Genomic DNA, 21,929 nt, shown 5'->3' on the forward strand with positions numbered 1-21,929 from the left:
ATTGATCGGCATCTCGAGCGAGCTTCAAGGAATCAAAACTCGTCGCCAAGTTGAGTCAGGTACCGGAGCGGCGGAATTAACAGGAATACGGAATTCATCTGCAGCTATTTATCCGTGCGACTGAGCCCCCTCGACATCGATCTCATAGATCTGAACGCAAAACTAGCAACATCACTTCGGATTTCTACTGTCTAAAAAAAAGAAGAGAACAAAACAGCAAGGATGTCGACAACAGTAACAGAAACGGCTCCGGAGAGCTACAAGCTCGAGCTGATGTCGGCCTACGGCCCCGTCTACCGCGACGTCCTCCGCGCCCCGCCCCGCGACTGCGACGCCTCCGAGGTCCCCGTCATCGACCTCTCCGGCATCCGCGGCGCCGAAGCGGACCGCCGCGCCCTGGCCGCCACCATCCGCGACGCGGCCGAGAACACGGGTTTCTTCTACATCAAGAACCACGGCATCCCCCGCGAAACCATCGACGCCGCCTTCAAGCAGGCGCAGGCCTTCTTCTCCCAGCCCGCCGAGGACAAGGCCCTGGTCTCGCAGAAGAAGTCCAAATTCTTCAACGGCTGGACCGAGAAGCGAGCCGCGCAGATCTCGCCGACGGAGACCAAGGACCACCGCGAGGGGTTCAGCTTCCGGTACGACCCGGCCCACGACCCCGAGGCCAAGGACCCGGGCGCGGTGCCGGAGGAGGTGAAGCCGTGGATGAAGCACGAGGACTTCGTGTGGGAGGGCACGCGGCACCTGCCGGGTTTCAAGGACGACATGGTGACGTACTGGCAGAGCTGTCTCACGCTGGCGAGGAGCATGATCCGCATCTTCGCGTTGGCTCTGGATGTTCCCGAGGACTACTTCGACGATGTGATCACGTACCCTGGGAGCGACAGCGTGTGCAACTTCTACCCCAAGAACACGGAGCCGCAGGATGCCGTTATCGACGTCGGCCTTGGCGCGCACACCGATCTGCAGTGCTTCACGCTGTTGTGGCAAGACAGCGTCGGCGGGCTGCAGGTTTTGACCAAGAACGGTCAGTGGATCAAGGTGCCGCCTGTCCCTGATACCTTCGTCATCAACATCGGAGACTTCTTGCAGAGGTTGTCAAACGACCGATTCAAGTCCACGGTGCACCGCGTCTTCAACTACGCCCCGCAGGATCGGTACTCGATGCCGTTCTTCTTTGGCTTCAATCACAACGAGCAGTGTGCAGTCCTCTCCACTTGCGCGGACGAAAAGAACCCGCCCAAGTATGAGCCCATCTCCTGTGGCGAGGTAAGTCGAAGTCTCGACGAGCCGCAGATGACTACTAACATTGATACAGTGGTGCCGTTTGAGATTTGAGAGGACTTTTGAGTTCTCTAGGAAAAAGAATCAAGGAAAAAGTGAGGATGTCGCCCCTTACTGATCGATACAGACTCTGCGTGGGGTTAAGGAGATCGGAAGCCTTTAAGGTAGCGCTGAAAATCATCTTGCTTGTGTTGCGCCTCTGAAATGGTCTGTAAATATCTATAAAAAAGATGCGCTCCCCCTGGTATCCGTACACATTTACTATACAATTCCCGCCTGATTGACCCATGAGCGGTCCTCTAATACTACGTTATGGATGTCACGTGGACCACAGCGTCAATATACGTCCGATTCTCGACCGAGCATGCCACCCCGGGTTTCAGCTTGAACATGCCGTTCGGCCCAATCGAGAATGGGTCAGTCTTGTCCAGCTTGACATTGACTTTGCCAACGGCCAGCGAACAGATCCGCACTTTGTCATCTTCGTCAGCCCATTGGTGGGAGCCGCCCGGTTTGATGACAACGACGTTGAAGGAGATGTCTTCCGAGACGGCGACAACCTGATTCGACGTCAGGTATGCATTCGAAAATGCAACATCTATGGAAATGTCAGTGAAGGCTGCAATGCAGAAGAACCATTAATGACTTACTCGTTGGAGTCTGGCTGCGCTCATCGCGCACACGTCCTGGGGCTATCTCCCAATCTTCCATCTCCAGAATGTCTGCTGGCATTGTCTGTTCAGCTGTGGCCGAGACAGCAGAGACAGGGGCTGGCTTAGAAGCGGATGTGACTGCGGCCTTCGTGGTCGAGGAGTACCTAGTGACTCGCCGTGGGGGACTGCTCGGTGCGGGTGCGTCGATGGCTTCCCTGGCGGTAGGAACGGCGGGCGTGACAGCACGCGACGAGGCGGCGGAGGATGAGTCGTCTGGGCGGCCAAGAGTAGAAGGAAATGGAAATTTGGCATTTTTCGGTATGGGGTCGTACGCTTTTGACGGCACCACTGGCGGCACAGCCGGGGGCGGGACAGGCGTCTCGACCCTGGCTGGAAGTGTGTTAGGTTGATGTCGCCTCGGAATAGATCCGTTATCAACCTTGTAGAATTCGCAAGTAGTCTTGAACCGCTTGAAGCTGCAATTCCACTGGCAAGAAGCGCAAGACTCGCTGGCAGTCTCTTTCAGCCACGACGGCGCACTTTGCGATAAGACGATGCAAGGATGTAGAGTGGCGTTGATGAAATTTGGGGACTCGGCGCATGTTGAGCAAGGAAGGGGGGCCGGGTCGCCGGTCAGGAACACCAAAAGAGACAGTGCTGCCAAAGGCGCAAGGTTACCAACTCCCGAATAATTCTTCTTCCAGTCATCGGGAAATTCACGTTTCATCGGCAACTTGAGGAGTGCTTTGATATCCGGCCTCTCTGATGGAATCCCATACGTAGTCGAGAGATGTGAGGAGACGTATTGGTGAAGAGAGGTGTACCCTGGAGGTGGCCCAGAAGTATTAGAACCACGGGTGACGGGCGATTGTCCCGCTGGCGAGGTATTCTGTGACCGGGCCGCAAGTATAGGAGCAACGGGTAACTTGTTGAATGGGGAGGGGGAGGGTTTGGTGGGCTTGTACACCGTTGTCTCTGGCTGGGCCATCGGTGGCTCGTCGCCTCGCAGTGGATTCCTCGACACAATGACGCCTGAGCACCTGACTTGACCTGGCATTGAAAAGGAGCCGACTTCGGAAAGAGTTCCGTCAAGATTGTCGTTGAACATTGCGTTTTTGTGCCTAGACTGTAAGCATTGTCAGTTCGACGCTCTGTTAATGAAGGGTTGGAGCAGGGAAACCTACCGTGAAATGCTTCCCAACACCAATGATTGACTTGAAAATGTTGCGGCAACTTCGCACAGGGCATATCCAGGGATAGGCTGGGTCATCCCATAGTTGGTACCCTGTGGGCAGCAGGGCACCGCATGTAGGTTCAATCAACCCGCTTGGCCCTTTCCATTGACTATATAGCCGATCTGAGTCTTTCGTGGTGAGGAGCTCTGTGGGTTTTCCTAGGACCTATACCGAGGTATCAGTAACAACATCCACAAGACCGTTGAGATGACGGATTGCATCCACATTTTGTCTGGACCGACGAGTATCCTGTGCGACATCGATATCTGGTCCAGGGACGTCGTCATCCTCGGTCGTAAGATCTCCATCAAGGTCCCCATCATTGTAGTCCTCTTCGTCGGATGACTCTGCTACTTGTACTGTCCTCTGAATAGGAATAATGCCGGGCTTGACGACGGGATTTGGGGCGTCGGCACCCTGAGTTGCCGGAGGAACTTGCGAACTGCGAGTTGATCTTCTCGCACCATCAGACGGCCCAGCTGAGGCTGACAAAGGGCTTGATCCTCCGTTGGTAACTTCAGTCAGGCGACGCTTAACGTCACCGCCCTGCACTGTTCCCATTGAGCGCTTTCTTGAGGGTTGGGAGGAGGAAGAAGACACATCTTCCGAAGAGAGACCTGCGATTGCGTGAGTAGATATTCCCTAAACGTGATTGCCAGGCACAACGAGATGCCCCAGCAAGATACGTGGAGATCCTGTGTTGTACTCACCTCCGCCTAGCCAGTCTCTGGGCGTCTCTGCACCTTCTAAGCCTCCCAAACCTGAGCTGGTCATCCACGACTGCTGCAATGCCTGGATCTTGGCGCTCCTGGCGAGCGATGACTTTGGTGCCATCTCGGTCTCCAGAACCGGGCTTTCTTGGGCCTCCTGGGCCTCCTGGTTGGTTTTCTGTGGGAGAATGTCGCTCACAATTCGAATAGGTTCCGGGCTTTCGAGGATGGGGTTGTTGGCGGTAGAATCCGATGGTGAGAAGGGGTGATTCGAAGCGGACTCCGACAAGGAAGGTATCGTCGCCGCAGTGGATGGTTTTGAGTTGAGCAAGGAAGTAGCCCACGATGGCGCCTGCAGGAAAGAACTCGGCCTGACGCTGACTTTGGCGCCGGTGCGCTTCATCTTGCGACCCTCTCCCGTGCTGGATACCGAGCCTCCTGAGGGTGAGACATGGCGGTTGCCCGTGGTTGAGCCCAGCGGTGTCGGGGTCTGGGTCTGGGAAGCCGGAGGCGCCGTACGACCCGTGGGTGAAATGCCTTGAGTAGGGATTGGAACTGGTGTAACGCGAGGATTGGAGGCCATCATCGGGGTTCTTTGTCGTCGAGGGTTGCGCAGGTGTCACCTCCACAAGCAAGGCATGCAGCGCTGAGGTTTCGAGGTCGGTGCGGAGAAGCTGACGCCCGGTTTTGTCGACTGATTGGCGTAATTGGAGAGTTCGAAACGTTTTATATGAGATTCATGAGGTCGTTAATTGAGAAGTGAGTTCCTCCTGCCTCGTGAGTGTTGCTTTTTAGGTGGAAATGCGAATGTTCGTGAGGCAAGAATGAATGAAGATGGGAGAGACCTGGAACTGCCAGCTGAAGCACGGGGGACGCGACGCGACTAAAGTGGCATGGACTCCTGGTTGTACCTTCCCACCTAAATTTCGCGGGGAAGTACCAAGGGAAAGTCCGACCCCACATGGAATTTGTCCACGCTCATGGAAAAAGCAACCACTTGGCCAGGTTTGGATAATTGATTCACGCCCCTTTTTCCAAATGCCATGCCATGCCGCAAACATGATATCTAAGATGTGAAGATTTGCGTTGTCAACACTGCGTTGATCCGGGTTTGACATCTCTGCACCGCACGCCAGTAGAGAAAGGTCAATAGTGACAGGCAAAGGTCTCTTGTGGATGGCCAGTTTGATTTGTACATGATATTCTACACTCTAGAAGCCCAAGACGCCTTGATCTCAAGCCATGATACGCTCCCCTCCCCTCATCTCACCAGCAGCAGCGATGCCCTCTCTCGTCCGCATCATTACCGCTTCTGCTTCGCCTTGCTCGCCTTCGCAGCCTTCTTTGCCGCCTTGTTCTTCGCCTTGACGTTCTTGGCCCTGTCGGCCGCGTTCCTCTGCTCCTGAAGCCTCTTGGAGGCCGCGATAGTCCACTCGTCAATCTCCATGTCCGCGTACCTGGCCTCGGCGGCCTTCTGTCCGGCAATCGTCCGCTCCTTGGCGTATCTCTTGTGCGCGAACCTCTTCCTCCGGCTCATGCCCGGCACACGCAGCTTCACCAGGCGTCCGATGCGCCAGTTGTCCTCGCGGTACGAGTAGTCGTCACGCAGCCTCAGCACGCGCGGGTGCTGCGAGACGCCCTTGCGGCTGGGCGACGTGCGGATCACCTCCGTCGGGATGCCCGAGGCGGAGATGGCGGGGACCTCGACAGGCTTGGAGATGGGGTGCGCCGACATGTTGAGCTTGCGCTTGCGCTCGGCGTGCCTCGGGTACGGGAGGACGTCGTCCTTGTTGAAGACGACGCCGATGTACTTTCGGTCCGGGTGGCGGGCGGGGTCGCGGTAGTACTTGACGTAGCCGGTCGCCATGGCGTGGATCGTGTGGTCGCGGCCCATGATGCAGTTCTCGCCTGGCCACCAGAGGCTGCCTTTTTGCTTGTAGATGATGTTGCCGGGAATGACATATTGGTCTGCGGGTGGGTTAGGCATGTTAGCATCCAACCCTGTCTCTCTCTGCGTTGTTCTCGCTCGCACCACGCTCAATTGAGCTGCCACGACGTCCGAGTTGACCACGTACCACCCGTGCGCTTCGCTCCCAGCTTCTTCGGTATCGTCCTCTTGGGCTGCAGCTTGTAGGCACCCTGCGACTTGACGGAGGCGTATCGTCGTCCGCCAACGAGGGCATTCGCGGCGGCCACCACGCCGGGCTGCGCAGTCGGGACGGCTGGCCGGAGGAGGCCGGCGGCAGCGGCCCTCAAGGGCTGCTGCAGTTGGATCAGACGCATACGGTGTGCTTCGGGGACGAGCTGCCCATTCGATCGGGATGGATTGCTCGGAGTTTGCCCTGGGCGATCGCGTTTTCGATGGAGCTCGCTGTTGGAGTTTGGTGCACAAGGGAGATGACCTGAGGATATTTTTCCGGCTGAGTCAGCGGTGCGCGATAACGATAAGGAGCAATGGAGTGGTGCGGTGCATCTGGCTTTAGGACAGCTGGGCGCATGCAGGAACAGAGCAGGCGAACAAGGACGAAATAATCTCCCTAAAGCCACTCCAAACTATTCAAATCGACCGATAGTTGCTTTCCTTTCAATTGCCCAAGATGCGCTTCTTCGCCTCTCTCCCGATCGTTGTCCTCTCCCTCGTCGGCTCGACGCAGGCCCAGTTCGGGTTCTTCGAGCAGATGTTCGGCGGCCAGCAGCAGCAACAGCAGCCCCAGAACGTCCCGAGCGATCCTTCGCAGTACCAGCAACGATACGATGGATGTAAGTCGGCGTCTGGCGAGTGTTTTGCAATGCGATTCGAAATTCTAACGCCGTGCAGCCTACTGCGAACACTTCCTCTGTCCTGATACCCTCGCTTGCGTCCACTTCCCACACCACTGCCCCTGCCCCTGGCCCGCGAACCAAGACAAGTTTGAGCTCGGCGAAGGCAGCCGTATCTGCGTGTCGAGGGGCGGATTCGCTGCCGGCGAGGCGGCGAGGAAGGTCGAGCTGGCTCGCAAGGGCCTGTTGTAAGGAGTATCGTGGGAGGAGCTGACAAAAGAGACCACGTAGTTGTGGACACGAAGCATCGCAGGCGCAGGATACCAACGTCCCAAGAGACGACAAACACATTGTATTTCACACAAAGGGAACGGAGTTATTAGGCAATGGAGACTCTATTGAATATGCCATTTGCTGGCGGAAGCAAAAAGCCTACCTGCTCGTGCTGAAATGCTCCTGTCCGGCGGCGGTAATGATGACGCCTGACCGGGACGCGGAGCGCGCTACTGCTGCTGCTGCTGCTGCTGCTGCTGCTGCTGCTGCTGCAATGACGGCGAATCGCGACGACTACTGACACGAAGGCCCCGGAACGCCGCAAAAACCATCCGTGATAACCACCTAGAACTCCTTCGTGTGCCACCACGCCGTTGCCGGATGCTGATCTCAACCTCGACCCCAAAACAGCCAAATAATCCGTGAAAATGCTCGTAAAACGTCTCCCGTAAAGTGTCCCTCCGCTGTGGCGCGGCATACCCGAAGCGACGGGCAAGACGGCCGAATCTCGATTCATGAGCTCGTGGCTCAGGCCTGGCCGTTGGTGGCCTGACTGGGTCGTGGAAGAGGAGGGACAGCAGGCGGGTTGGCGCTGCTGTCGTCGTCGTCGTCCTCGAGTACTTCCTCGGGGTGGCCCAACAAGTGGGCCACATCCTTCATTTCGTAGTGCTTCTTGCGCAACTGCTCGAAACGTCGGTGCTTCTCCCTCTCCTCGGGCGAGAGGCCGGCCAGGTCGTCATCGTCGCCGCCGTGAGAACTCGCGGTTTCGTCGACGTGGACGGCCTTGAGGGCCTTTTCTTTTGACGACTCGCTCTCCGGGATCGCCTCTTCCGGCTCGCCAAGCGACATGACAGGGATATCATCTTCCACGCGAGGACCAACACGAGCCGTGCGAGGCTTCCTCTCAACCGAGGGGTCCGCCATCTCTTCGTCGTCGGAGGGGTCTTCGGCGGGGTCATAGTGCTTGGCGTAGGGAGTCTTGGGCTCGTCGATCTTCATAGTCGAGGTGCGCTCCTGCTCGGTGAGGTAGAGGTTGGCCTCGTCCCACTTGAGGCGCTGAGACGACTCCAGATCCTGCTCGTCGTCGTCACCCTGGGCCTCGGGGGTGCGGCTGGACTGACGGCGAGAGGCCGAGGGGCGGGCGGCGGAAGAGGAGCGGCGATGGCCGGCGTTAAACTGGGTGTTGACGATGGTGAGCTCCTTCTCGGTGAGGGGATGCTCTTCGCTGGGCGAGACGGGAGGGGATTTCTGGAACGAGTTCTTGAGGATTCCTGTGGCAATGATTGTCAGCTTTTGGGACCGGTCGGGTCGGACATCCAAGGCAGCTTACCTCTGGGTCGCTTCGCAGTAGGTCCCGGAGGAGAATGCGACGGAGGGCTGCGGTCGACGATGGCTGCCATTTTGAATGAGATCGCGCAGGCCTAGCTAAGGCGGGTCGGACGGGTTAGGTCGAGATGATTTGGTGGTGTTGGTAGACTGAGGAGGCGTAGAGCGTGATGTGAACCTCGTGAGGAATGGCGGGTGAAGTGTCGGTCAAGTCCAGTCTGGGGTAGAATGGAGGGAAGAAGGGATGAGGTAAGAAGGTAGTCAGAGTTGTGGGAAGGTAGAATAAAGTAAAATGCAGCCAGGTGAGGTACGAGGGAAAAAATAGCGGGGTTCAGAAACCTGGTGACGAAAGGTTGGTGATTTTGCCTGGGGGCCTTGTGCTTCGGATTGGGGGGTGGTGCAGGTGGTTCGTGACTTGCAGCAGTGTCTCCAGGTCTTGAACCCACTAACAGCAGCAAGGTCTGGTGCGGATGTGGTGCGGTCGATGGTGTGGGTGCGTCGGACCAGGGGTTTGAGGGAGAGGGAACCAGAGAAAAAAAGGGCTCGTGATGTTTGTGAAACAGGAGGGAAGAGGACGAAGGATACGCCCGGAAGTACCCTGATGCACTGATACAGGACGTGGAATGAGATGGAGAGACGAAAGGTTGTCGAGGAGAAGTGGCGTGTTGGAGGGATGATTCAGAGTTGGGAGAGAGCAGAAGGCAGAATGTCGAATAAGACGAGAGGAATGTAGCGATAGCGGTGTGTGTGAGAGTGGCAGGTGAGGCCTTTTCATGTCTTATACAAACAAGCTGTTCACATAGATGGACATGCACCAGCTGATACTACGGTAAGTCCTCTCAATCATTTGCAGATACCTTTCTGATATGTCGATTTCTTGTTTTCCACCTGGCAATGAGAGATCCAGCAGGGAAGTATCTTGATACGGTCTCCAGCGCTGATGCTGATGGTGGTGTGTCTGGACGGGGATTGCATTGCTGGTTTCACTGCAAAGTCGCTCGCTCACCATGGGCACCTCAGAACCCCCAATATCAACGTCGGGTGTCACTGCAGCATTAGTCTTCTTAGGTTCTCACTGTACTGCGTAAGATAGGTTAAGGCAACGATGAAGGCGAGCAAGGCACAGCCAGGTAGTCGCAGTAGTACTTCGCAGTAAGGCAGGGCATGTAAGACAACTCGTCGACCATCTCAGCATCTCACCTGAGGTACCTCACAACGTCCACGTATCTCGGTACTTGTTCCGTATACATCGTCCAGGAAGAGGTTGGGCTGTTCAGGCTGCAGCTGTGGCCGCTATGCCTTCAAAACCGCGACTGGTGGAATCATCTGGACGCCTCGATGCTGGCGACGATGGAAGTATCTAGTACTTAATAAATGTTAGCGACTCACAGCTCGGATTGGCTGAGGCCAGCTGGTGTGGACCCTGGAACCAAAATCCACCTCTGTCATTGGGACCCGACACTCTCATTCTCATTCTTCTGCTGGCGCCTGTCGCACAGAATCGCGATCGCCCGCAGCGCAGCGCAGCAGTCAGCATCTCAAAAAGTCTCTCATGGCAATTCATTCTCCGGAAACGAGGCGATGATCGCTTTTTGGTCGCTGCTGCCGCTGCCGCTGCCGCGATGCCTTGTGCACTGCCCGGAAAGTGTCCTATTTCGAGATCCGTCGTCTTTTGCATCCGACACATGCTCACCTCACTTTGAGAGCCATCGCAATCAACCCTGAACGTCCCTGCGCCACTGGCTCAATTCACTTCCGACTCTTTCCCTCGCCTCCGGAATCACATCCAGCCCAGTCCCAAAGCATCCCCGGCTTGAGCTTCATTCGGCCCGCTCCTGACTTGAGTCCGTTCAACATGCACCTCGAATCCAGCGGCGCTATTGCGCTTTGGAAAGCGCTAGGGAACACACCACACCCCTCACTCGAGTCACCAATTCTCGTCGTCCGCTCATCCCCTCACGATCCTCTCTCACTCAGACACCTCCAACCTCTCATTATTCTCTGCCCCCCATCGTGACGACGTCATTCGACATGCATCACCCCTCTCTCGTCACTACCACCGCCCACTCTCCGTACCACGTTCCGCCCAGACTCTTCGGATTCCCCCTCACTTTTACGCTTTCTTCCACCAAACTGCGGCTGTCATCTCAAAAGTGACCTCATCCAACATACACGGACACACACGAACCAACTTAGTTCGTCCCCGGCTTTCATGCACTCCAGCTTCTGCTAGCCTGCACCATGCCAGAATGTCGTCTCGGTAGGGGCGTTCCTCACAGTAGACCAAAGGTAATCGAGTAATAGCGACTTCTATCAAGTTATCAACGGCCCCGGCTTAGGCCCACAAACACCCGTCACATCGTCAGGCCAATACAGAATCCGGGGTACATCAACGCCCGCCGTCAGCAGGTATCCGTACTTACATCAACCTTGAATGCTGGGTTTCTTCTCATGGTGCATTTGAGCTATTTACAAAACAGATCACCATCTTCGAGTCAGCAAATCACCAGCCTTCCTCTCATCTTTCCTCTTCATGAATTGAATTCGGCCGATCCGTCACGGATGCTACCCAGCCACCAGACTTCTGTGGCTGCCGAAGCGCACACCGGCACATTTACCTTTTCTCCTGCCCGTCCTTTCCGCCTTCGGTCTCCGTCCCAAGTGTCCGACGTCTCGGAACCAAGATGTTTGCTTTGACCTCCGCCCATCATCACATGATCCAGCAACGGCCCGATCGGCCGCACGCCGTTCTCTTTCCTCATCCGGCCCACCCTTCCTTCTGCCGCGTGTTCTCCGTTGAGCCGCCCGCTTGGGTTCCACCTAGCCTTTTTGTTTGGAATCTTCTTGAAACATTTCGCGAGTTACGAGTAAACAAACATCCCGATGCGGGTCCAAAACAAGACCGTTGCGCATGAGTTGTTTATTCTGTGGTCCACATCTGGCGGGCTAATTAGGACGGGAACATGAGTCTGAGTGGAGTGCTTGTGCAAGGTCTGTCTAGCCATCTTCACGATGCGGCCGTTGTTGTTTTGGTTGCTCTGTGAGTCATTTCACCAAAACACTCCAGTACTGGGCAAGTACTTACCCAAGAAGTATTCAATTTCTTCCAACGATCTTTGCCATCTTCCTCCAGCTCCGACAAGTGATCGCCAACACCATAGAGATAGTGAACTCAGGCTTCGGAACAAGCAGTGAAGGTGAGGACAAGATGAGCAGCTCCTGATTCAGAAGGTGATATCAAAGTTGTGACGAGCCGGTTGATCGCCAAATAACATGCTTTGCGGAACAAGTGCTCCGTTCAAGTTACTGGCAACGTCTGGGAAGTATTGCGCTGATATGAGATGTCCTTATGATCGTGCCTGAAAGCATGCCATGCTTTACCGAGTCTCTGCCAATATGCCGTCTATGCGTCTATTACCCCGTCTAACGCCAAATATGCCGCACTCAGTCTCCTCGTCCAAGACCAATCTACAGAGGAAGAAGGCCTCTGCCAGTTGCGGACTCCAAGAGGTTCGTTGACCTCAAATGTCCCGATACTGACGTACAAATTCATGCAATTCTACAAGAGACTCATGGCCGACCTTTTGCATATACGCAGAGCTCTTGTCGCCAGCAGTGGCCACTTTGATCAGCTTCTTGGCCGCCCAGCACAGCTCGGTATTGTACCTGACCATGCCGCTCCTCTCGAATACGCCAGGGTCCATCCGGCCACGCGTCGTCTCCCACATAAACTCCCATCGAGAAATCGCCCGCATGAGATTCTGGGAACTTGGACCAAGGACACCCATCAGGTTGGAAGTCAGCACCATTGCGTTGATAGCTGCAGGTCGTCAGCTTGCTGTAATCACGGGGAGAAGTGAACTTGTCCCTACATACCGAATATCAGAATCTGCAAATCTGTCGGGTTGACGTCCTGGAAAGGGAAGCTTCCCATGCCATTCCAACTGTCACCCATCAGGGCGTCCATGCACTGCTTGATTGATACTATCCTTCTTGCCGGATTAAGTCCGTGATTTTGAGCCAGTTCGAAATACTCCTGAGAGTCTTTGGCGTCCCACAGCTCCAGTGGGCAGGGGAGGTCGCAGGTCATCTCTGCGGGGGTGATCATGGCTGGCACGTTGAACATGCCGGTCTGCTGCCAATCGGAGAGAGCCATCCATGTTGCCAGACTATCCAGTCAGCTCACAGAACAACACGGGCGGGTGGGATTGAGGTTACGTACCGTATACGAGACTCGTTCCTCACGAAGTCCTCGAACTGAAAGACCGGCGCGTGCCTCGTCTGAGCCAATCCAAGACACCTAACAGCGGTGACTAACACGGGGAATCGCTTCATGCGGTTCTTCCGCCTCGTCGCCATGTCGTTCCTGAAGAACTGCATGCTGTGGATCATGACCGCTGCTTGCAGGCTCTCCTCGAGCTCGTGTGTGAACTCGGGCGTTGAACCGTGTGGTAGCTGCAAGTGGAGCCTACGGAAGATGTACTCCTCGATGAGACTCAGATACCCCCGAGCAGCGAGTGCGTCGTCGCTCGGCGGTGATCTCAAGGCGCCCGCGATAGCTACGGAGAGCAGCAGCGTCTTGGTCGTGCGATCTGTGCCGAAGTCTGGCCGGTGTACGATGGAAAAGTCGATATGGCTTACACGGAAGTACGTTGCTGCGAACATGCACAGGTTTTGAGGCGAGAAGACCGCCGTGGCGGTGGCTAGGTCGAAAGACCCGTCGTACCAGGGGTCGCATACCTTGAGCGCGTTGTGAAGCTCTTGGAGTTCGGCGATGATGGCACTAGCCCGCCCTTCGAACGACACTGGGTCAAAGGGGGATGTTGGTGGGTTTCCAGGGCTCGTAGTGGTCGTGGGCAGCGTTGTTGTGGATGTTGGCAAGGTCGTTGGGTCTACATGAGGTATTGATGTGTTTAGTACAGGGCCCGAGTTCATCGAGTATATGTCAGCTAGCGAGTAAACGTAGTCGAAGGAATCGATCGTGAAGTTGGACGTAAAAGGAAAGGGTAGAAAGCCAGCAAAGTCCTGGTCGATGGGTACACCGGGAGGAAACGGCGTGGACGGGACGGACTTGGTACCCGAATCGACGCCATCCCCTTCTGTCCTCGCAGCCGCGTCGCTCGCGAGAAACTCGAGGATGTTTTCGGAGTTGGGGTTTGTGAGACCCAAGAGGAAACCAACGGTGATCTTTGTGCGGTCTTTGTCGTTGTTATTTGAGCGAGTCCCCGCGGCAGTGGTCTCCAGCGTTGAAGTTGAGGAGTCGGAAGCAGTCGAGGGTCCGTCTTCTAGTCTGTGATATGTGCAGGGAAGTTTGCGTAACACACAGCGCTCACAAGGGTCCGAGGTGTCGCATGACTGTTTGCTGTGAAAGCAGGCATCGCATGCACGTGGCTTTTGACCGCGCTTGAGGATTGGAAGTGCTTCGTGGTCTTTCTTGTTCGGGCAGTGAATGGTGTGTTTTCGACAGACGTCGCTGGTATTTATAAGTCGTCTTGCTTTCCAAGTCTCTGGGTGAGATATGCGTACCGTCTGGCAAAAGTCTTCTCGCAATAGGGGCACTTGTGACTTGCACCCTGAATGTCTGAGTGGCGTCAGTGATGAAGCTTAGATCAGATGAACTCATTCGTTCGCCTGGTCCGAAGTTCCAGTGATTGAACTTGATCAACAGGACAAGGGATGAAGGCTCTCCACAAAACCCTGAAGCCGACCAAGCCTCATCTGGCGAAGCGGCCGGTACCAGCTTCAGGGGAATGTCTTCTTCTTTGGGAATGTCATCGCGCCTCGAAGATGAGCACCCAATCAATGGAACGGGAGTTCATTTATCAAGCTAGGAATCGATAGCATTGAAATAAGGTTTCCTAACTTACGAGTGGATTCATGCCGCCGCAAATGAGCACTTCGTTGATACTGCTTACCGCAGGTCCCGCAGGTGTACCCGCGGGCCCCGGCCAAAGACCCCGACATGTCGGGCCGTGACGAGCTCCCCGGAGGCCTTCCGATTCTTCTGACCGGGAGATTAGTTCGAGAATGGTAAATCCTCCAGAATCATCGCGGTGTTTGTTGGTGGGTTTGACGAAAAGGGTGTGAAAGGCGAAGGCTGGGCGGGCGAGAGGTGAAGGAGGTGGGTTTTATCCGGAATGTCGGGCAGCCCAGACGGCCGTGATTGGAAGGGGTCTCCACGTCAGCGCGCATCTGGCAGCGGGCGAATCCCACCCGGCCATCGTTGGCTGCGACGCCGGTGGGTTTTCACCTAAAACTTGACGATCCACTCTCGGCCGGATACTGGGGCTAAACCGCATTTGGAACTGTAAGAGCGTCGTGTAAGACGGTGGTCGGAGACGTCGGGACCGGCATCGAGGGCCGCTTTGCGTTCCGAAAGGACTTCGTACCCTTATTATGATTTATTGTGATTTTCTCTGTCTTCTTGTTCTTCTTTCGGTTTGAGAATACTGTGTCATTTGGTTCCAACATCCGCTCGCGTCCTTTCCAGCGAACGAAGTGGCTATCTGTGAGGAAAGTCTACGAAGCGTCTTCTGGCACCTTTCTTCAGTTTTTTCTTGATTTTTCTGCTTAATACGCCTTCACTTACTTCGTTCATTTCAGTTTCGTTGGACACTTTCCCCCTGAATACTCGCGCCTTGAGGATAGGTAGCCAAGGCTCGCGATGCAGGCAGCGACCTTATCCAGGGGTACGCCGAAAGGAGACCGCTGACATTATTAGAAGACCCACGCTGACTTATAATAGCCATCCTCAGCCAAGGCATTCGAACTTCAGCGGTGAGGGTTGGCCTTCCTGCTATTTCAACATCACCATGCATGGCCCTCCCCCGAGAGACTCGACGCAACAATGCCGACGCAGCACCAAGATCTGCCCCGCCGTTCAAGAAGACACCTGGGTCCACTGCTTTATCCAAATACCAGCAGCCCAGTAATGCTGTCCAGCATGTCCTGTAAACTCCTTCCATCCTCCTTCTGACACGCGTTCCGAGTTCCCAGCGGCTGACTTCAATGCCCTGCAGCACCTCACTGGATGCGATCGTGAACTGGGCTCGACAGGGTTCCTTATGGCCTCTCACCTTTGGTCTCGCTTGTTGCGGTATCGAGATGATGCATGTGTCCATGCCACGCTACGACCAAGATCGTCTGGGAATCATCTTTCGAGCCTCGCCGAGACAAGCCGATGTAATGATCGTAGCTGGGACGGTCACCAATAAGATGGCTTCCGCAGTCAGACAATGTTACGACCAGATGCCGGAGCCTAGATGGGTTATCAGCATGGGGTCTTGTGCAAACGGCGGCGGATACTACCACTATAGTTACTCAGTGGTGAGAGGAGTCGATCGGATCGTCCCTGTGGACATCTACGTGCCGGGTTGCCCGCCCACGGCAGAGGCGCTGATGTATGGCATTTTCATGTTGCAGGCCAAGATGAGGAAAACCAAGATCACCAGGATGTGGTACCGGAAATGATTCCATTCCTCTTGTTTCGTATTCATGTAGTCAGCACATATACAAGATTGCTCACATTGGAGTTCCTCCGTGATGACTTGTAGGACTCTGTCGAGCTATTAGCTGAGAGATTTAGCTGAGAGATGTCATCATCGGTTGTGTTATCTTGTTAATATGTTGTAAGCGGAGGAAAGGTTATCCTTGGAAAGACAAGTTCAATTCAGAGCTTTTCTAAGACCGTCGTTCCATACAAACGATTCCGCTTGAGTTCTCCTTTCGTTCTTGTCTCCAACCTCCAGACCTGTGCAGCAACATCATCTGCGGCCTAGCACTGCGGATACCTGACGCCGTTCCCGATATCTTGGATTGAAGCATACACAATTTCTTCATATGATGTCCGCTTCAGGAGCGACTGTCTACTCAACACCCTTGTAATACCGACGTTCCAAGCAATATGCCATGCTGGATTTTGACAAGCCTTTCCGATCAACGATTCCGGCCACATGTAGTTTGGACTGTCATTACCAGAACTTTTCTTAGTATTAGCCGAACCTTTTCGGCAAATTTGACGATAGTCTTAGCCATCTTCCACGCATGTACATTCGATTCAGATAGGATCGACTCAAAGACACTTATTTGGTTTATGCTACAAAGACTTCAGAAGGTGACGGGTGCGCAATAATCATGATTCCATGGAGCCCTCTTGCTACTTTTGCTTGAACACACTAGTGTCTAAATTAATCATTCTGAACTGTCAGCGTTCTCGTGAATCCGAAAAGCTAGCGTGGTTTTCTAATGGTCTCCGCAGCGTCTTCTTTTGCCGCGTACCTTAGCGAGTTCGATGTCATTTCAACCCTCCGGAAGGATCACGGGAGTGTCCCCCACATTTCCGGCCGGCGCCAAGCCAGGATCGGACACGGCACCGGCTTCCTCAAAGCGAGCAGCCGTGACCGAATCCCTGACTCGCTCCGCAATCACTGCATGGAATCGTTGATTGGGCGCTATTAAAGGGTGTACTATCCGGGAATAAAAGCGACGCGTAAAGCCCCGCAAAAAGGGGATGCCAAAAACTTTGTACATCAGAGACTTCGTCCTAGAAAGACATCACAATGATAAACGAATCAATGTCTTGCTATTCAACCGTCGAGTAGAGAATATCGTCGTTAACTTGATTCGATTTTTCGCTTTTTAACGTCTTCATCGACGCCAAAGAGAGTCACTAGAGTCAACTGGCTCGGCTTTACCGAACCACAATGACAGCTCTCGGCACTCCGACGGAGAATACGCCAACGAAGCCGGCGGATGCTACAGGCGAGAACACCAAACACGATGAAAAGGATTACGAGGCAAGCAAAGAAGACTCAGCAGAGTCAGAATCAGAGGATGAGATAGGCCCTCTGCAAAAGATCCTCGACAAACGCCAAGTATTTATTTTGTTCACAGTGTATGGCACCACCGAACATCATCGCGTGGCATTTTGGCTTACTTGAAGCAGACTCTGGATATTCAACTTCGCTTTGGCATTTTCGTCTGGCATCTTCAAGGTTCTGACTCCTTATGTCACAAGCGATTTCAGCAAACATGCCCTCACGGCAACGACATCAGTAGTGGCGAACATCACCAGCGGCATTGTCAAGCTGCCGTACGCTAAGCTTCTGGATGTCTGGGGAAGACCCCACTGTATGGCAGCCATGGTTGTCTTCACAACAGTCAGCTCGGCCATGATGGCCGCTTGCCAGAACGTCGAAACTTACTGTGCGGCTCAAGTCCTCTACTACATCGGCTTTTTCGGTATCCAGTTCAGCTTCATCATCCTCATTGCCGACGCAATCGCTCTCCGTTACCGAGCTCTTGTCATGGGATTCATTGCCACTCCAACGATTCTGGCGATTTGGGCTTGTGGTCCAGCAGCGGAAAGTGTTCTGTCCAACATCGGTTTCAGATGGGGCTTTGGGATATGGGCCATTCTTGTTCCTATCTTCTCCGTTCCTCTGTTATTTCTGATGTTCAAGTATGATAAACAGGCTCGGGAGGCCGGTTTCATCCCACCGCGCAGCAACAACCGGACGATTCGAGATGGAGTCATGCACTATTGCAAAGAATTCGACGTAATCGGACTTCTGCTGCTCGCCTCCGGTCTATGCTTCTTGCTATTGTCGATTAGCATATACTCCTACCAGTCTGAGGGCTGGAAGTCTCCGATGATCATCAGCTTCATTGTAGTCGGCGGCCTTCTACTTATCACGTTCCTTCTATACGAGAAGTACCTCGCCCCAGCCACGTTTCTTCCTTGGCAGCTTATCAAAAACCGAACTGTCGTGTTCACTAATCTCATGGCGCTGGCCTTGTATGGTTCAGAGGGACTTGCTTCGGCGTACATTTACTCGATGCTCGTCGTGGCTTTCAACCAGTCAGTGACGAATGCAACCTACATCACCAACGTCGAGATGGTCGGCTCTTCTGTCGCGAACGTTCTGCTCGGTGCTGCACTGAGATACGTGAATGGCCGTATCAAATACTATGCCCTCTTTATTGGAGTACCCCTTTTCATACTCGGCGAAGGACTGATGATCAGCCTGCATATCCCGGATCCATCAGTCGGCCTCATGATCCTCTGTCAGATCCTTCTCTCTGTGGGAAGCGGCATCATGTACCCGATCGAACAGCTGTCGCTTATGGCTGTGTCACACGCTCATACTCCAGCTTTGCTTGCAGTTGAGACAACAATCGTAGCATGCGGCAAGGGGGCTGGCGGTGCTATTGCGACGGCCATATGGACTGGATTATTCCGGAAGAAGTTGGCGGAGTACTTACCCACGTCGGAGCTGATCAATCTCGACGACATCTATGGCAGTTTAGAGGTCCAGTCGTCATACACTATTGGGACATCTGAGAGAACGGCCATCAACCGCGCATATGGAGAGACGCAACGTGTCATTTTCATAACAGCAACATCTATTCTGGCCGTGGCTCTGATTTCGGTGCTATTTTGGAGGGACATCGATGTTAAGAAAGCAAAGGGCTGCAGAAAAAGTGTTGGCAACTAGTTGATAGGAGCACGATGAACCCACAAGTCGGGAGATGTCTAGAATATAGTGATCAAAAATCATAGCGACTTTCAAAGGGGCGGTGCGGGACGGTGCGGGACGACGCGATTATAGCGATCTAAGTCATAAGAACGCCACGCCCTAGGGCGAATAATGTCGAGAATAATGACTCATGATAAGTGAGGCCCAGGATTAGAGAAATATCAGCGGCCACCGCCATGGAACGCACCTGGCGGTCTAGACCCGGACACTTTCCTTGTCAAGAGTCCGAGGACTGTCGGCGAACCAGGTCTTCCGCGAAGCCGATGCTTCTTGTCGAGCCCGAGGCCGATGCAAGTTATTCATTCTCAAGGTCTCCCAGTAAAACGCAACGATTATGACAAAAGTTGTTCTTTTAGATGATTGCTTCTGTTTATCCCATTCATTATGCAGTTCAATGCCCCCTAGTATACGACACCAGACATGTACATCCCATCGAGTGTTACAAAACGCCAGCTAGGCCGAGCCCACAGTAGCACCCAGTTTTCTTTCGATTTTGTGATTATTCTTCGGGGTTTGAGACTAATCAAGAAACTCGTTCCTAGTGACCGAACTGACGTGTTGTGGAACTCGGCGAGACGATGGTTTCATGGGTTTGATGATGTTGCACCATATAAAACAGCCATTCCTGTCCATGAACTTGGATACGAAAGTTCCAACTGCAGAGCATATGAAATCTTGAATCTTAGACACCAAAAACATCATGGAGTTCGCGCTGGATTTCAGACTGTCGTCCGCGACAGGGCTGGCATTGGCTTTTGTTGTTCTGGTGAGGATCTCTTCCCAAGTCCCCGAGTAAGAGTGTAGAAAGACTGACCAAACCAGCTTTCGACGTACGGCATCGCGACCGTTATTTACAATCTCTTTCTTCACCCTCTCCGGCGATTTCCGGGCCCAAAGCTATGGGCTGCGACTCCTATACCCCTATCTCTCAACATCATGCGGGGGCAGCCTCACCTCGCCATCTTGGAGCTGCACAAACGCTATGGCGACGTCGTCCGCACCGGTCCTAATGAGTTATCCTTTTCTCACAACGAGGCATGGAAAGAGGTGTGTGGGCATCTGAAGCGCGGCCAGGACGAAAACGAGAAGGACCCCAGAACCTCCAGCGACGAATTAGACAAGAGCATTCTCTCTGCGCGCCGTGACAGACACGGCCAGTTTCGGCGGCTTTTGTCGGGCGGCTTCTCAGCCCGGGCCATGGCTGAACAGCAACCACTGATCAACAAGTACATCAACCTCTTCATCAGTCGACTACGCGAGCATGGTCAAGGCGGAACGAAGGTGATGGACGCATCCAAGTGGTTTGAGTGGACGACCTTCGACATCATCGGCGACTTGTCCTTTGCCGAGCCGTTCGGATGCCTGCAGAACTCGAAGTCGCATCCGTGGGTCGACAGTCTGAACGATTCTGTGGGTTTATTCCCAGTCGTGCAGGTCATCAGCGGACTGCCTTTTTCTTCCATCCTGAAACCTCTCTACTTTTGGCTCATGACGCCCAAGGGTGTTGCTGAAAAGCGCGGCTTCAGCCGATCTTTCGCAGAGGAAACTCTGAAGAAAAGAATCGCACTTGGATCAGATAGACCAGACTTCGTCGATGCGATGCTGAAAGCTGACAAGGAAGCTGTGAGTGGCCCTGCCTTTTTGATCTTCGAGCTTTCTTCTGACAAACAATGCACAGAAATTGACCGACGACGAGCTGAGAGACAACAGTGTCATTCTGACGACTGCTGGTTCGGAGACCACCGCAACGACACTTGCCGCGGTCACTTACTTTCTTGGAACCCATCCAGAAGTCCTGGCCAAATTGAGCGCAGAAGTCCGATCTGCTTTTCAACACGAGGATGATATTGATATCAACAGTGTCCAGAACCTTCGGTACATGCTTGCAGTCCTTAAGGAAACCATGCGAATGTATCCCGCTGTTGCCCTTTCCCAATCTCGGCATGCACCGCCTGGCGGAGTGCAGATAGCCGGGGAGTTCGTGGCCGGAGGTGTAAGTTTTGCTTGTCACGGTCTTAAGTGCTTTTTGCTAATTACATTTTTCTGCAGACAATTCTGGGCATCTGGCAGTATTCCATTTATCACAACCCGGCCAAGTTTCTGCTCCCTGACTCCTTCATACCGGACCGGTGGCTGGACGACAAACGGTTCGATTACGATGAGAAAGCTCTGCACCAGCCATTCTCGTACGGACCGCGCAACTGCATCGGAATGAAGTGTGTATCTCTGGTTTTCAAGCCCCTCAATCTTTCGTTCTTGTGCGATGTGTTGCTAATACTTTTTGACTTACCAGTCTGGCGTATGCTGAAATGAGGATCATTCTCGCTCGCATCATCTGGAACTTTGATATCGAGCTGGCGCCGGAGAGTCGATCTTGGACTGAGAACCAGAAGGTTTACTTTTTCTGGCAAAAGCCCCCTCTTTGGACCTACTTCAAACCAAGGAACATGCAAGAGGAGCCCGAGTACTTGGCCCAGTAGGTTTGTCGGTGTGAAAGACGACACATCTGGTATTTCTGGGCATTCCATATGTCGTACATGATACAAGCAACGCTGCAGTCTTTTTATAGATTAGGAAGCTTGTCGTCGCTCAGGTATCCTTGTCGTCATCTTTGCGGCGTGGATGAATCGTTCATGCGTTTCGTCACGAACACTTGAGGCTGGAAAGGAGCAGGAACGTCATGATGCCAGGTCTTTGACTGATTGAACATGGACTTTTTCACAGCAATGTGTCAGACACAGGAAGAGTCAGCAGCATGCGGTATGTCTATAGAGAAATAATTGGAAGCGTCAACGCGTGTTTATTGAACGGAAATAAAAACTGGAGTCTTCTCACGGTACTTTGACTTAGTGAGACGTCAGCTTCGTCTTCATGCTCGGTTGTGAGGTGCCTCTAGCAAGTGACGACCCACGTTACTTGAGTTTCATCCGTATTGTCGCTGTTTCCTTCCCAGAGTCACCAACAAGAGGCAAACCGAGATATGCTCTTTCCAAGAAACCAAGTGAGTGCACTTTCCTCACTTACATGGGGGGATAGAGTAAGATCCCAGGAAGCGTGAGTGCCGTTACCTCATTCTCGATGCAGAACTACCTTACTCAATTGTTAACGTTATAATTCCTCTGACTATCTTAGGTAGGTATGTCATAC

General features: G+C 53.7%; 8 protein-coding genes across 8 annotated transcripts; 4 read left to right on the plus strand and 4 right to left on the minus strand.

Annotated features, from left to right (window-relative positions):
• Positions 1-222: 222 nt before the first annotated feature.
• On the plus strand, positions 223-1,341 carry CkaCkLH20_05484 (uncharacterized protein; the record flags this gene model as incomplete). The annotated part of the gene is made up of 1 exon (XM_038888203.1): positions 223-1,341. The coding sequence occupies one exon, from the start codon at positions 223-225 to the stop codon at positions 1,339-1,341; it is 1,119 nt and encodes a 372-aa protein (XP_038746679.1).
• Positions 1,342-1,592: 251 nt separating this feature from the next.
• On the minus strand, positions 1,593-4,471 carry CkaCkLH20_05485 (uncharacterized protein; the record flags this gene model as incomplete). Its single annotated transcript, XM_038888204.1, has 4 exons — positions 1,593-1,885; positions 1,938-2,330; positions 3,388-3,792; positions 3,886-4,471. 4 exons carry the CDS (start codon positions 4,469-4,471, stop codon positions 1,593-1,595), a joined length of 1,677 nt encoding a protein of 558 aa, XP_038746680.1.
• Positions 4,472-5,188: 717 nt separating this feature from the next.
• Positions 5,189-6,168, minus strand: CkaCkLH20_05486 (putative ribosomal protein L27; the record flags this gene model as incomplete). The annotated part of the gene is made up of 2 exons (XM_038888205.1): positions 5,189-5,853; positions 5,961-6,168. 2 exons carry the CDS (start codon positions 6,166-6,168, stop codon positions 5,189-5,191), a joined length of 873 nt encoding a protein of 290 aa, XP_038746681.1.
• A 314-nt stretch (positions 6,169-6,482) lies between these two features.
• On the plus strand, positions 6,483-6,897 carry CkaCkLH20_05487 (uncharacterized protein; the record flags this gene model as incomplete). Its single annotated transcript, XM_038888206.1, has 2 exons — positions 6,483-6,645; positions 6,704-6,897. The coding sequence occupies 2 exons, from the start codon at positions 6,483-6,485 to the stop codon at positions 6,895-6,897; spliced, it is 357 nt and encodes a 118-aa protein (XP_038746682.1).
• A 549-nt stretch (positions 6,898-7,446) lies between these two features.
• On the minus strand, positions 7,447-8,318 carry CkaCkLH20_05488 (glc8 protein; the record flags this gene model as incomplete). The annotated part of the gene is made up of 2 exons (XM_038888207.1): positions 7,447-8,189; positions 8,249-8,318. 2 exons carry the CDS (start codon positions 8,316-8,318, stop codon positions 7,447-7,449), a joined length of 813 nt encoding a protein of 270 aa, XP_038746683.1.
• A 3,447-nt stretch (positions 8,319-11,765) lies between these two features.
• Positions 11,766-13,488, minus strand: CkaCkLH20_05489 (uncharacterized protein; the record flags this gene model as incomplete). Its single annotated transcript, XM_038888208.1, has 3 exons — positions 11,766-12,064; positions 12,121-12,413; positions 12,467-13,488. The coding sequence occupies 3 exons, from the start codon at positions 13,486-13,488 to the stop codon at positions 11,766-11,768; spliced, it is 1,614 nt and encodes a 537-aa protein (XP_038746684.1).
• Positions 13,489-16,946: 3,458 nt separating this feature from the next.
• Positions 16,947-18,740, plus strand: CkaCkLH20_05490 (major facilitator superfamily transporter; the record flags this gene model as incomplete). The annotated part of the gene is made up of 2 exons (XM_038888209.1): positions 16,947-17,137; positions 17,189-18,740. 2 exons carry the CDS (start codon positions 16,947-16,949, stop codon positions 18,738-18,740), a joined length of 1,743 nt encoding a protein of 580 aa, XP_038746685.1.
• Positions 18,741-19,718: 978 nt separating this feature from the next.
• CkaCkLH20_05491 (trichothecene c-15 hydroxylase) lies at positions 19,719-21,262 on the plus strand (the record flags this gene model as incomplete). Its single annotated transcript, XM_038888210.1, has 4 exons — positions 19,719-20,405; positions 20,461-20,775; positions 20,832-21,034; positions 21,076-21,262. The coding sequence occupies 4 exons, from the start codon at positions 19,719-19,721 to the stop codon at positions 21,260-21,262; spliced, it is 1,392 nt and encodes a 463-aa protein (XP_038746686.1).
• Between the last annotated feature and the right edge of the window lie 667 nt (positions 21,263-21,929).

The sequence above is a fragment of the Colletotrichum karsti genome, assembly GCF_011947395.1.
Source record: "Colletotrichum karsti strain CkLH20 chromosome Unknown Scaffold15, whole genome shotgun sequence".
NCBI lineage: Eukaryota > Fungi > Ascomycota > Sordariomycetes > Glomerellales > Glomerellaceae > Colletotrichum > Colletotrichum karsti.